This window comes from Doryrhamphus excisus, linkage group LG8 (assembly GCF_037039965.1).
Source record: "Doryrhamphus excisus strain RoL-2023G ecotype Guam linkage group LG8, RoL_Dexc_Guam_v1.1, whole genome shotgun sequence".
NCBI lineage: Eukaryota > Metazoa > Chordata > Actinopteri > Syngnathiformes > Syngnathidae > Doryrhamphus > Doryrhamphus excisus.
Genome location: NC_136364.1, coordinates 10,845,881 through 10,860,983, shown reverse-complemented (window position 1 = coordinate 10,860,983; position 15,103 = coordinate 10,845,881). Strand labels below are relative to the sequence as shown.

Below are 15,103 nucleotides of genomic sequence, written 5' to 3'. Positions count from 1 at the left end.
CCCCTGGGCCGTAGTCTGGTCTACAGTATATAATACTTTATTATACTTACTATATTACTTGACTCTGGGAGCATTCTAATGCATAGGAATTTATTTCATTGGTTTCATTCAGTTACTCATTTAGTGATGCTTTCCCGCTTATCCTCAATAGCGACATCCTGAGAAAGTAACATATTAGTTCCATATTTTGGCCTGTAAAAATGACTGCTTCAGTCATTTTGTACCTTTATGCAATATGTAGGGGAATATACCAGTGATTGACAGGCCACCCGGTCTTCACTACACACTTATTCGGCCAAGTGACGCTAATTTAATCCCAGCTGTGTTGTCGGGATTGCATCAACGCACTCAATAGGTGACTTTTGTTCAACTGTAACTGACAGGATGAACTTAAGCAGTTTTATCAGAACAGGACAACATGCCGTGATAGCATAGTACTATGTGAGCATATACTGTGGAATGTACATATATGGAACCTTAAGAGGACTTCTCTCCCAGCCCCTTCCTGGTCTTGTGTGCAGTCCAGTGGGTCCCGAATCAACAGGGCCGATCATGTCTGACACTTGTGGACAAATCCCTACTGTTCTGCCAGCCTGCCAACACATTCCTGAGGCACAGCTAAGCCCACCGAGGGAGTGAGGACACTTTTGAGCATCCCGCCCCCTCCCCCGGGGGGTCCACGGGACGGGTGGGCCCCTTAGTGCAAGTTGATGAAACAAGCATATTGTGTGAAACTGGGGTCACAAGCAAAATAAATCTGTGTAATGAATGTAAAGCATACAGAATGCATACAGTATACTCTACACTTTGCACTGTGTTGGCTTTTTTCAGGCAAATACAATGCGTGAAAAAGTGTTATTTTTGGCATGTATGTCACAAAAATATTCAGATTATCAAACAAATTCCAATATTAGATAATAACAACACAACTGAACACAAATCCAGTTTTTTTATAATAAAGGGAGAAAAAAAATGTAAACCTACATTGGCCTTGTGTGGAAAAAGTTATTGACAAAACATAATTTAGATTAAATGAGATCCATCATTCTGGAAAAAGCAATTTCTAAAGCATTGGGACTCCAGCAAACCACAGTGAGAGCGATTATCCACAAATGGTGATGAGATCAAACAGTGGTGAACCTTCCCAGGAGTGGCCGGCTAACCAAAATAACCCCAAGAGGTCACAAAAGACCCCGCAACAACATCTAACAAACTTCACTTGCCTCAGTTAAGGTCAGTGTTGATGACTCCACCATAAGAAAGACACTGTTGAACATAAAAAAAACATTAACGCTCGTCTCGTCTTGATGATTGATGGAAAAAATATTTATCCTCATTGTGTCCCATTACATCTGGCGTAAAAGTAACGCGGCATTTCTGACAAAAGAACATGATACCAAGAGTAAAATATGGTGGTGGTGGTGTGATGGTCTGCTTCAGGACCTGGAAGAATGGCAGTGATAAATGGAACCGTGAATTCTGCTGTCTTCCAACGAGTTATTAGGTTTAGGATTTGGATTTACATCGTAAAAAAAAGTAATCATCAAACTGCATGACAAAAGCGAAACGCAGATGATGGAAGACCTTGACGTTTCGCAGCTCTGACTCTGCATGCTAAGCTATTCGTGACGCATTGCTGCTGTTGACATTGACACCCTTGTCCAATGCCTGTGGGGTTCACTGACACTTGGATCCTGAAGCATAACATCCGCAAGCTGAAAGGCTACTTTTATTTTGATCGCCACATCATAACACCGCCTACACGTGATATGGACATTGTGAGCTATTCGGACCCTTTCACAGCGTTTTCATTTGGTCTGTATTGGTCTATATTTAGGCAGAATGGTCTATATATGGTCTATATATTGGTCTATATATCATAAGGCAGGCAGAACCTTTGTAATTGAAACTAGTCAGACGGGTTTTCTAAAGGCGTCTTAGAAGTAGTTAGATCCTTGAGGAGTATTGATGAAGTCTGCAGTAGTACAAAAAAGCAAACACACAGAATCTGGAAGAAAACTATTTTTTTTCATAATTCTGACTTCGTTTTCATAATATTTTGACCTTATTCTCCTATCATTTTAGGGCCACATTGGCAAAAAAATATCAGAGATTTCCAGAATAAAGTTGTAATTTTATGAGAAAAAAAATACAGTAATATTTACACACACTGCAAGTCCCCATCTTTTCATGACCTGTTACACATTACAATAAAGTTTTACATTGATGAGAATGACATCATACAGTTACGATTTTATGACTTAATCTCAGAAATGTACAGCATGATTTGTTTTTCCAGCAACGCAAATACTCCATGGTACATTATAACATTTTCCGCAACCTAATTTTGTAATACTTAATATGTAATAATACATTTTAAAAATATTTTCCGATAACTATTACCAAATGCTACTAAAATGTTATTTTCCACATATTACATTTTTCCTGAATTTTTTCCTGACTTATTTCATGTAATCTTTAGCCATTAGTTTTGTAAATTGGCTGCTGATTTTTCTATTTTTGCTGTTGCTTTTTAATTTTCTAAAATACCCTTTGAGCCGTACTTTGGACACCCCTGATGCATGACTTCACAATTATAGTGCTAAAAAAAAAATTAAAAGAAAAAGAACATCATTGTGTCATTACATGCATTTATTGGGAATGGAACAAATTTCGCCATACATATCTTTGTGATTACCAGCACATTTCAATTAAGTTAACAATTTATTAAAAATGTCTAAAAATTAAAGCATTTACAGTAAGGGGGCGGGGGGGGGGGGTATGGGGGTGTTTGGGTGAAGGGGCAGCACAGCACTGGTAGAAGGGTCTGCTGGATGGAATTGCAGTATTCAAACTTACCGTTATTGGACTGATACGGTTTTTAACTCAGTGGGGCGCTGCGGTCTGCTGTCGCCCTCTGGTGGCCACCCGGCGGAGTAGCAGTGCAGTGAAGCAACACAATTTGCAGTGCACTGCGGCCCCCCCAATCGCAGCAACTGAAGCCAATCGTTCCAAAGTTCCCCACCCAAAAACAACAACCAAAAAAAACCTCTAAATTATTATTGAAATATACATCAAATAAATGAAAAGATAAAACGGAGCTGGGGGGATCAATCAAAAAGCTTGCAAATCCGTTAAATAAATAGAAAATACAATTTGTCAAAGGTGCCAAATGTAAAGAAAAAAAAAGATTAATTTGTATTGATATGAAGGTGTTGTTCCACACAGCCAGAAGAGACAACAAGGGTGTATAAAGCTGGCGGTTGGAGGTTTGGGTTATGCTGATTCCTGAGGGGCCAAAGTGAGCGGACGAGACGGAGGTGGGGGGTTTGGGGGGTCCACTTTGGCAGAGGTCCCTTCAAAAAAGTTGCTGTTTTTATGTACCGAGGGGAGCAGGACGACAAAACATGATCACGACGTCCAAGCCGGCAGGTGGGCTCGGCTGGGTCCGCTATTGTTGTTATTTGTGTGTGTGTGTGTGTGTGTTTGTCTCTCACCCCCCCCCTCATGTTTGGTCTTTGGTTAGTGTTTTTCTTTGCTCCCCATCTCCCTCCTTGCGGTTATGATGGACTGAACGTGTAGTGATGACAGCATGGTAACTTGTTCCCCTCACGCACAGACACACAGGCGGTGTGTCCGGTGTGTCGCAGTGTGGTTGATGTAGTGACGTCGCGTTGAGTTTGTCCTTCGGGGTCTCACGGAAATCGCTCGGACTCTTCTGTCCGTCGTCGGTGGGTAAAGTCGGAGAAATACGGCAAAATTGACCGTGAGAGTTGACTTCTCCTGTCCTCAGAGGACCTGAAGAAGACAGGAAGAAGGGTCCGAATGAACAACTGGAGGGAAAGAGTGATCTTCAAAGCACCATGTGACCAAGAGAAACATGGAAAAAATGTCCTTTAGGCCAGTAACAGGACTAAATCTCAAGGTACATTTTGCATTATTTATTGATTATAGTATTGAATGAAATATTCAATATTTTGTATGGGACATTCATTGGATTTGTTGACCCAAAACGTCCACTTCCTATCCACATGATCTGTACATAAACTAATGCAAACCCGAGACACGCAGTCACGATACCCCTTCCCTACTGCAAGAGTGGTGAATCACAACAAGGGTACGTTTTCAACTTTTAATTATCCTCTAACAGTTAAACTTAGTTGAAATATTTCTGCTTTGAAATAGGAAACATGAACGGCAAGTGCATGCAATATACAAGCTTGAAAATATAGTTTAGTTTATGGGTCTGAAAACCAGGTCTCACTGCGGAGGAGCAGTCATCACATCGATGCTCGATAAAACTTAAACTACAACAGAGATGTTTTGCACATGGTTGAATATTTATTCCTTTATTCCGTTTACATGTGTGTTTAAGAAAGCTGAATCCTACTGTGTTCAGTGTTTACATTTCAATAAATATTTGTTTAAACTTGGACCTGGAATATTTGTTATCATTGCCATTTTTCATGTAAATTGAGGGAGCAAAAGCAATATCGGCCCAAGCAAAATGTAAAATGCAGGAAAATTTGTTTTCCGGCGGCACGGCGGTCGAGTGGTTAGCGCGCAGACCTCACAGCTAGGAGACCAGGGTTCAATTCCACCCTCGGCCATTTCTGTGTGTGAGGAAAAAGCGGTAGAAAATGAATGAATGAATGAATTTGTTTTTCTTTGGAAAACAAACTTTTGAGCGGTAGTGTAAATTTGAGTGTTGAGTGTAAAATATGCTAGAAAAAAATGAAAAATAGAAAGCGTCAACAGTGAGTAGAGTCTCGGTGAGTATGAAAAAGGCCATTAGAAGGGTTTGAACATGAAGCCTTTGATTCGAGTACACTCCTGCATGTTGCCTATGCAGACCTCATTCATGATGCATCTCTCCCAGTCTCCAAACTGGCTTCCAGCAGCATCTCTTCCAGGTCTTGTGTGCAGCTGACGCTTACTATTAAAAAAAAAAAAAAAAGGTGGGGGTGGGGGTGATGACACATTAAACAAAGGAGCCTTCAAGCACGGGGCCATTGACATAATGCAGTTTACAGATACCGTGTTCCATCACGCAGCTGCCAGGCTTGGGGCTCTCCGTGTTGAGAAGGTGAAGGGAGAACTCTGGTTTCAGGCCGTTGGGCAGAAGTGAACTGGCGACTTCGCTCTCTGTATCAGTCAGAACGTCGGCCAAACACTCACCCTCGTCTGCGGAGTCCTCGGCGCTGATGGCTGCTGTGGGCTGTGCTACTTCCTGTCCACGTTCCTCGTCTGATTGTGGACTCTTGCTGTCCTGCTCTGAAACAGTCGACGTGTTAAGTGTGGTGTTTTCTTCTTGAGTATTGTTCAGCGAGTCCGAGTCCTGCGATGCACATTGGTGTATTTTGTCTTTGGTGTCTCCGCTTGTGTCTTTCTCCTCCATTAAAGGAACTTCTTTCTGATCATCATCTCGCTTCTCCTCAGCAGATTCCTCACAGTGGGGCTTAGGTGGGGGGCTTGTAGTGCTCTGTGACGCTTCCTCGGGCGGCTGAACGGCCGCATGCTGTGCAGATGAAGCTTTTGAAGGCGAGGCTGGTGTCAGTTGTGGCTCTAAAGTGCTGGCAATGACATTCTGCGTGGTTTGCGGCTCCAGTGTGTGGTTCGATTTCGTACTGTGGACTTGAGGGCTCTGCTTCACGTCCTCCTGCTGCGTTTGCGATGCGGGCGACGCCTCTGCAGTGGCTGTGCTTGTTTGCATAGTCTCAGGCGGGCTCTCCACCCGAGTTACCATGAAGATCTTGTGACCGCGCCCGGGACTTGAGATGGATATGCAGCGACCGGGAGAAGGAGGAGTGCCCGGAGGAACTGGGGTGTCTGTGATGGTGATTCCAGAAATGATGTTTACTCCGGCAGAGGCGGGCGGGGGCGCGTGTGAGGACCTTGCTGTGGTCTCCGCCACCGCTCGGACTTGAGGGGCGAGCTGATTTGATGCAGAGGAGGACTTGGTGATGACCTGAGCATCCTCCTCATCCTCCGTGTCTGAGTCAGAGTCCAGGTTCATCTGAGAAACCTGCGTCTCAGAGCCCGCCGTCGACAGGCCGATGGGCTGTTCTTCACTTCCTGTCGTGTCCCCGTCTTTGTCCTCTTGTGCCCCTGCTGCTCCTTCGCTGTCCTCTTCCTCTTCTCTTGTTCCATCCTCAGTGGCAATTTCCGCCATGGATGCCGACTGCTGCATCTTCTGCTCTGTTTCCTCCTTCTCTTTAGCCAGGATGAAGTTCCTCTTGCAGCCATTCTGGATCTCAGCAAGCAGCGCACGCTGGGTCTCGATGAAGCTCTTCACCTGGGAGACAAAAACACGTCTTCACATTGCAAGGACTTCAAGATCAAATTCAAGATTTTGTGGCTTCTGTGAGCCATCGCCAATTACAGCAGGACCATTCCACTGACGGCCTGTGGGCCAAATCCGACACACGATTGGCATCACACGGGCCCGCGAATTTAGTGCAAAACTTGTGAGTGACTAATTTATGCAGCGGAATCCTAAAAACAGCAGAGCACTTCTATCATATAAATATCTTTGACTAGCATTTGTGTAGTAGGTCCTTAAAACATCCTGAAAAACAGCAGAGCGCTCCTGTCAAATAAAACATCTTTGACTAGTGATCATGGAGTAGGTCCTTAAAAACAGAAGAGCACTCCTGTCATATACTAGAGTATCTTTGACATTCTTGCAGACAGGCCTTAAAAACGGCAATGTGCTCTTGTCATATAAAGGATTTTTGACTGGCATTTTTACAGTAGGTCCGTTAGGAATGGAATATTTTTCTCCTTCCATCTCGTCATTTAAAGGATCTTTGAATGGCATTTTCACAGGAGGCCACATTAGGAATGGAATATTTTTCTCCTTCCATCTTGTCATATAAAGGACCTTTGAATGGTATTTTCACATTAGGACATGTTAGGAATGGAATATTTTTTCTCCTTCCATCTTGTCATATAAAAAGGATGGTACTTCAGTCATATAAAATATCTTTGAGTCGCATTTTTGCAGCAGATCCATAAAAACAGCAGAGTTGTCCCCCCCAAATTGTGGATCTTTTTTTTCCCAGTAGGTCCTTAAAACCGTGTTATTGGCTCTTTGACTAGCATATTTTTCAATAGGTCCTTAAAAAGAGCAGAAATATACTACAGAAAATAAGAATAATGTGTGAAAAAGAAGCTACATGGCCATGACTTTGCATGAGCATTCTTTCATTACACAATGTAACAGGTTAACTGAGGGGTGCACGCTCACTGTTTCCTTCTTGGGCTCTCGGTCTAGGTCAAGACGCAGTAGAGAGGTATTGACTTTAAGGGCGAGCGACAACGCCATCAGTCCACCAGTCTTGATCTCATTTTCTCTGAGGTCCAGGCGCAGCAGCCTCGGGCTCTCCGCTATAAATTCAGCCACAGCCACTGCACCTGCACGGCAGGAAGAAGCAAAAAATTGAAAAAATAGCACAAAAGCAAAAATATTTTTTAACAAAAAAACACAACCACAATTTGTCACCTTCACAGGACAGCTTGGTTGATGCGAGGCCCAGTCTCAGGACAGAGCGGTTGGCAATCAATCCGTCTTTCAGCTTGTGGACGCCCTCGTTACCCACTGAGTTATGGCCCAGGTTCAGCGTCTCCAGACTCTGGGTGCAAGGCTTAGACACAAGAGGGGGTTTCACACGACTTGAGAATTCACGCAGGGATTTGTTTTAGCAACGTGAGTATGGGGGCACAAGAATGTGATTCATTTAGAATCAACTCAAGCTTAAACAGCAACTCTTTGTTGGCAGCCTTTTTTTGTCCCGAGTATTCCTCAGGGATACGCTCCAAGAAATACATGTGCATTTCTTTTTATTCAAACATGTGGTTCAATTAGGATGATGGATAATGGATGAAACAAGAAGAACACAGTTTATGATGCTCTGACAAGCTAACATTCAACCTTGGTCTCAAGGTAGAACCATTCCTGTGCCAATTTGCAGCATTTGCAACTCGCATATTTGTGGATTGTTTTTCTCTGCATTAAATTTTAATTTTTTATTTTTACTTACCTACTTAAATAGGAGGTGGCCAGACTGCACTGAATCCCCATAATATTTTAACTTATTCCACAACTTAATTTTTCCAAAAATTACAACTTAATTTTTTGTTTCTTATATTAAAACCAAAGAAGTTTGGGATGGCTCAAAATGCTTGTTTTCAAAAGGCGTGGTAAACTGCCCCTTTGTGATGTCACACAGGAGTGGAGTTCCTTATATGGGCGTGGCCGTAAGCCAGATAAGATCTCTGCCCTCCCCCAAGCTCTGCTCATCTGTTTACGTTGCTAGCAATGGCTCCTGCGGGAAAGCTGCATTTGTTTACAATTCCTCAAGACGCCACCATCAGGCACAAGTGGTTGGAGATCTTTTTTTTATGTTCTTCTCCAAATTACTTCAATTACAGTCATATTTTGACTTTATCGTAGAAATTACAACTTTTTCTGCAACTTAATTTTCCAACAATGACATCATTTACTGTTTCTTATGACTTAAAACTGTTTTAAAACTTAAAACTTTAAGCTGTTAAAATGATATCACTTTTTAATTAATATTAATAATACTTTAGTAATTTTACATATTTTTTCTGTTAATATTTTCCACTTTATTCTAACAAAATTACTGCTGACTTTTTCCTTTTTTTTTAGTTTTGTTGTTAAATAATATTTTTAGAATGTTTCGCTGGCCAATAAAAAAACAGCCACCAGCCGCACTTATTTGGGTGATGTTTATCAGGACAAAAGAAAAGCGTTGGCAGGCCAGATGTGGTACGCGGGCCACCTATTTAGAACCTAATGTTTAGGTATCACAAATGGGCTTTTGAAAGGTGTGTTTTTGGCCAGTAAATCTACTGTATAACAATGTGTGCCATTATTGGCACAAATGAATGTGAAGATGATGTGCTGACGCACCAAAACAAACTAGCCCACTGAATGTAGTTTTTAAGAGAAGCTTCATTGTCGGATTTGCACCAGAAAAAGTGTTAAAATCACCAGCATTCACACAGCTGCATGTGTGTGTGTGTGTGTGTGTGTGTGTGTGTGTGAGCATACGTACGAGTGCAGCAGCAAGATAGCCCATGCCGTTGTGTGTGAGTTGGTTGTTCCATAGCACCAAAGTGACGAGGCCTTTCCTCTGCTCTTTTAGCCCTTCACACACGTAAGCCAAACCTGTGACGACAACCACGCACACACATACACTCAGTCAGTCAGTCAGTCCATCTACTGTATGCCCACACCAAAATAGTTGGGAACTGGTTACCAATAATGAGACAAATGGGGGTAATAACAATGAGGAAGAGGTTGAGGAAGAGACAAATAACCCAAGCAGCATCCTTCAGACCACAGTGATGAACATTATGTCATCAGTTTTCATATTCATCCAAAAGAACTGCAGTCTCAACACAGCTTGAAGGGGAGAGATGTGCATGTGAGTGTGTGTGTGTGCATTTGTTACACAAGTGGAGATTAAAAAATAAATGTGGGCGGGAAAGACTTGGATGCTCATGAGTGTGTTTAGTATTCACCAGCATCAAAGCAGATTTTGGAGTGTTTTTGCCAACATGTAATAAAAAATTAAATCAATCTTTAGACAACATTCTGCCATAAAACAAAGCTGAAAATTAATCATCTTTCTACACAAAGAGATTGGGATTAAGATGATTTGAGCAGATCCTGGTGGTTATGACAACCAGTAAACACTTATCGATATTCCAGGGAAGGGGAAAGTATTGCTGTAGCTACCTGAGTCCAGGATGTGGTTGTTGCGCAGGTCTAGAATTTGAATGTTGTAGTTGAACTTGAGCAGGTTGCCAAGCTGGGCTGAATCCTGCAGGCCGTTGAGCTTGTTGTCCGCCAGATACAACTCCCGCAGATTCATGTTCATCTTCAAGGCCGTTGCTGGGCAGAATAGAATACTTCAATCAACGTGACTACATATCATACATCACAGTTTGAATTAATGATTTATAACTTCTGGTTTTATACGTATATGTATATGGGGGGGGGGGGGGGGGGAGACCCACTCCGAGTCCCTCTTACCCAGCAACATGAGCGGTCGCCCGGACAGGCCGGCGTTCTCCAGGTGGAGGACAGCCAGGCTGCCGCTGATCCTGAGCGCTCGAGCCACAAAGGGAGCCGAATGGTCCAGCAGGGGAGTGTTTCTCGCATCCAGATACTGCAGAGAGCTCGTCTGTGGTGGAAAGCAATCACACACACACACACACACACACACACACACACAAAATGCATTAGATTACAGCCCTGTAAACATCGCTGTTGCTATCAGCCAGTGAAACAAACCCAAGCATGTCCATGAAGCTGCACTTGTGTCCCCCCATCATCTATGCATTTCATAATCATGAAAGGACATCATTTATACCAGGGGTGCTCACACTTTTTCAGCATGCGAGCTACTTTTAAAATGACCGAGTCAAAATGATCTACCCACTACAAAAATGCAAAACATCTATTTATTTTCAAATGTATTGAGGATTATTTGTACGTACAATGTATGTTGATGTACCTTACATAACCAAATGAGCCAATATTGCAAAACACACATAATTAACTATTAACATTTTTTGTAATTACCTGAGTTTACTTTGATGACTTGCACTGAATTGAATCAGCCAGGGATGCATAGTCCGGACAGTAGCTGCTGATAGCCAGGTTAGCCAGGCAAACGCACTTCGAAAAAGACATTGTGAAAAAAAAAGTCCACCTCCCATTCCGTATGGAAGTGATATGTTTTTGCCTTTTTACTTGGCCTTTTTACTTCCTTCACTCATTTTAGTGACCATAAACTTTAGCAGGGCTTAAAATCTGACGCAATTTGCCGACTAGCTTAGCACTTTGCATCGTTGTTTACGCATGAGCGGTGACCTAAAGGTCAAAATTCAGTTGTCATCTGACTGGTTGTCCTGCATGTCAATCAAGTAACGGGGATGGATGATAGGCTGACATCGTAAGTTCTGCTGCACTTAGAGACGTTGTTTGATTTGATTGGTCACCCGAAGGGCAACATTCAGTTGTCATCTGAATGGCTGCCCTGTATATCAAGTGACGGCATTGATGCTAGGATGATATTTTTTAATGTCACGCCGCGATTGACCAGTACCACCTCCGCGATCAACCAGTAGATCGCGATCGACTTAATGAGCACCCCTGATCTATACTAACAATACGCTTCATTATGTACACATGCACAACAGTGAGAGTGAAGATTTTTAAAATGAAGCACAACAGTGCATTACAATTATATCTCCATTACAACATAATAATCACATGATTTCTGCCATCACACACACATACACTAATACACTAGAGCGATTTGATACACCGATACACATCTCGATGCACTGCCAGCTTGGGGGGGTAAGGGATTGGGCTCTTGTTGCAGCGACGGACAAATAGCTCCTGGACAATTTGAAAGCAGCTGAAGATCCACTACCCTGATTTGCTTGGTTTTTCCCGGTATCCGACGAGGAACTAGACAGGGAGGTGGCGGTAGACTTGTCAATGTTGTGCTATCCCCTGTGTGGTCTACATGTTTTCCGCCGTTCTTTGCGAATCCATAGTGTTTCCAAACATACCATTTAAACGTTGTGGGAGGGGGGGGGTTTAAAAAAAAATTAGAAACTTCCTCGCTGCTGCTTGCGTGCGAACGTCCATGCTCTTTTACTGGCAGTTGTATGTGCCTCACGGCTTCCGTCCGTATTCAATACAAAAGGTGAACTAATGATGGTGCATTCATTGCACCTGGGGAACAGTATATGGTGTGAAGTTGATATAAAACGTTGAAACGTAAAAAGTTGAATAAAACGGCACTTGCATCGGATTTTACTGATATCCACAAACGCATTGCGATGAATCTAGATTTCACCAGTCAATTGCATCCATACCCAGTGCATGAGCCGATGCATTCGCATCGCGCGCACCGATGTATCGATTATTTTCCACACCCTTAACATACACATACACACACACACAACACAGAACTATTATTTAATATTATTTTATCACAAACAAAAAAAAGGCCAGTATGAAATCTGTTTTTGCAACGCAGTTAAACACTTAAACACAGCTACAGGTCCACTTGCAAGGGAACCCTGGTATGGTTCAGCTCGCTTGAGCTTAAATGGGAACACGCCATGGACAACTGTGTTGCAGACCAAAACAAAGTGCGCAGCAAGTAACTTTTTAAAAAATGTGTTCTGAACCAGCGAGCCAAACCATCGAACCACACATGTGAACGCAGCTTTTTCCACTCAGAAAGTTGTTTCTCACCTTTCTCATCATGTGAGCGGCGGCCTGCCATCCTCTCGTGCCGATGTGTTTGTTGAACGAGATGTTGAGATGCGTGGCGGACTCGTAATACTCGATCATGTCAAACAGAGCCGATGCACCCTGAGAAGCAGAAAAAGGAAGAAAAACAGTCAATCAGTCAATATGGGACAAGCCTGAGAGATGCTCGTTTGCTTCAGTTCAAGTAAGAATTTTGGAATCTAAAAAAGATAAGAGTAACACTAGTTTTAATTTTATTTGGTATATTCATCGTTACATCTGGAAACAATGGGGACTTTAGAAAATGGGGTCCACTTTATGGGACCAACCAATAAACTGCACAAGTAATTCAGGCCTGTTGGGCTTGCTGCCTGAATGGAAATGGAAATAGAAACAGAAACAGAACGTGAACAGTATGTATGCATTAAAGCAACATGTACCATCAAAACCAAATTTTAAGTCGCACAAGGCCAAAAATGCATAATTAGGTCGAAAAAACATACATAAGTCGCACTGGAGTATAAGTAGCATTTTTTGCGGGTAATTTATTTTACAAACTACTTGACCAAAACAGACATTACGTCCTCTTGGAAGGCAAATTCTAACAATAAAAGAATAGAGAACAGGCTGAATAGATGTAAGATATGCTAACACGATAGTTATTCAGCTTCACAAAAAAATAAACATGAACAGAAAAGGTGTCCAGTGTTTATGTAACATAAACAGTTTTTTTCATTTATAAATATATATCGCTCTGGAGTATAAGTCGAAGGAACAGGCAACCTATGAAAAAAAGTGTGACTTATAGTCCGGAAAATACGGTATTTACTTTTTTTAAAGTAACGTACCCAACACTGTCTCCAACCTTACCACTGTCCAAGTATATTCTGTCTTGGTAATAGAGAAATGTGCAATTTTATTTTCCACCATGGCAAATGATGAGTGTACCACCAAGAAAATCTGAAAAGCTGCTGCTCAGGGTCAATGTGTGTGTGTTTACATAGATACATAGATGATTTACATCTGAAGACTGAATATACATGTGTGTTTATATTCAGGGCGGCTCATTCAATCCAAAAGAAGTGCACCCTGTGTCCGCTTTTCAAGCATTTTTTCCCCCCCATCGCTGAGACATCAACAGCAAGTGGGTCTCTTTCTCATCACACCATCTGCCATCTGAAAAGATGAACTTATCCTCTCCAATATATTCACTTGCCATCTTGCCTTCCGCGCTTTGCCTTTCAATCCTCAGCACTTGTCAGCTTCTCATTCCAGTCGCATTCACCTCAGGAAGATAGCGAGATGAGGCTTTTTGGTGACGCACTCCTCAACCTCATTTGCATGTGTATTTGGTCGCCTCCATCGAAAAAAGGCTACAACTTGTTTATTTGTGTGTTTTTTTTTGTCCAGGATGAATGTTGCGAGAATAGCAGCACCAAACTAGCTGCTGTAATTAAAGTGACCTTTTCCTGCCAGACTAAGCTCACTTTGTCTGAGGCAAACCTCGAACTTCACAGTGTACAGTTTGTAGTCATGTGACAGGATACGTCCCACACTAGTGAGCCGTCTCAGATATTTATACAAATCTCATGACAACCACTCCACAAAAACCCGGAATGGAAGACGTAAGTGTAAAGGAATTAAGCTGTTCTTGTCTTACATCAGTAATTCCCAAAGTGTGGGCCGCGGCCGCAAGGTAGGCCGTGGTGGTACTGTAGGTGGGCCATGAGAGGTCATTAAAAATAAGATTAATTTTTGCAAATATTATTTAAAAAAATATTTTTATTGTAAAATATTTATTGCACGATTTAAAAAATATATTTATAGGCCTAAGTAATAACCTATTGAGTGTTATTGACCTGTCACAATATTTTAGGAACATTATATTATATTATATTATAGAGTTTATGATTGGAACGTAGGTCTCTGGTCATCATGCCAGTCTTGAATACAGCTATGAAAAGTATGAGATAATAATAATAATAGTTATTATATACATACATACACATACATATATATATATATATATATATACACACACATATACATACATATACATATATATATATACTATATATATACTATGTGTATATTTTGGATATCTTGTATATATTGTCTTTTTTACTCTACTTTTATATACTTTTTTTTTCCTTTTTAAACTTGCCTACTGCATTGAAATGAGAAGCTCTCCAATCTCGTTGTACATCTTGTATAATGACAATAAAGGCCATTCCATATATATATATATATATATATATACACACACACACACACACACACACACATATATATATATATATATATATTATTAAGTTAGGTGCTCCGAGAACGCAGCATTTCGCCTATGTGCTGTTTATAGGACAAAGGTGGGCCGCAGACATGTTTTTGAGATGGGCCCTGAGTTGGTAAAGTTTGGGAATCCCTTACATCTTCATCCAGGTTGGTCTGCTCAAGGTCGATCACTTTAAATTGGACTCTCTTCAAAACTTCTTCCAGAGACTCGCAAGCCTTGTAGTCCAACTTTTCACCTGTATGCACAAGCAAACCTGGTCAGTGCATTACTCTGGAGACAATCATTCGCACATGCCCACTTTTTTTCTGACTTATGGTCGGTTGGGTGCAAAGTACACAGCCATGGAAACATGATTACACCAGCCTTGTTTCTTCAGTTTCTTCATTTTATAGCCTGATACAACAAAAAGGTACAATTCCAGCCATTCATCTTAAGATATGCCTTTATTCGTCCCTCAGTGGGGAAATTAGTAAATCTTCTATGCCCCTTAACCTCACCAG

General features: G+C 41.7%; 1 protein-coding gene across 1 annotated transcript in view; it reads right to left on the bottom strand.

Moving 5' to 3' along the window:
* Positions 1-2,526: 2,526 nt before the first annotated feature.
* ppp1r37 (protein phosphatase 1, regulatory subunit 37) overlaps positions 2,527-15,103 on the bottom strand; it is a 31,104-nt gene continuing 18,527 nt past the window's right edge. Inside the window, exons 4-13 of the mRNA XM_078792816.1 lie at positions 14,738-14,838; positions 12,314-12,433; positions 10,067-10,217; positions 9,770-9,925; positions 9,084-9,196; positions 7,505-7,646; positions 7,250-7,416; positions 5,038-6,295; positions 4,855-4,936; positions 2,527-3,798 (exon numbers count right to left, since the gene is read on the bottom strand). Coding sequence (XP_078648942.1) covers positions 4,860-4,936; positions 5,038-6,295; positions 7,250-7,416; positions 7,505-7,646; positions 9,084-9,196; positions 9,770-9,925; positions 10,067-10,217; positions 12,314-12,433; positions 14,738-14,838 — 2,285 coding nt within the window. The 3' untranslated portion in view covers positions 2,527-3,798; positions 4,855-4,859. The remainder of the gene's footprint in view (positions 3,799-4,854; positions 4,937-5,037; positions 6,296-7,249; positions 7,417-7,504; positions 7,647-9,083; positions 9,197-9,769; positions 9,926-10,066; positions 10,218-12,313; positions 12,434-14,737; positions 14,839-15,103) is intronic.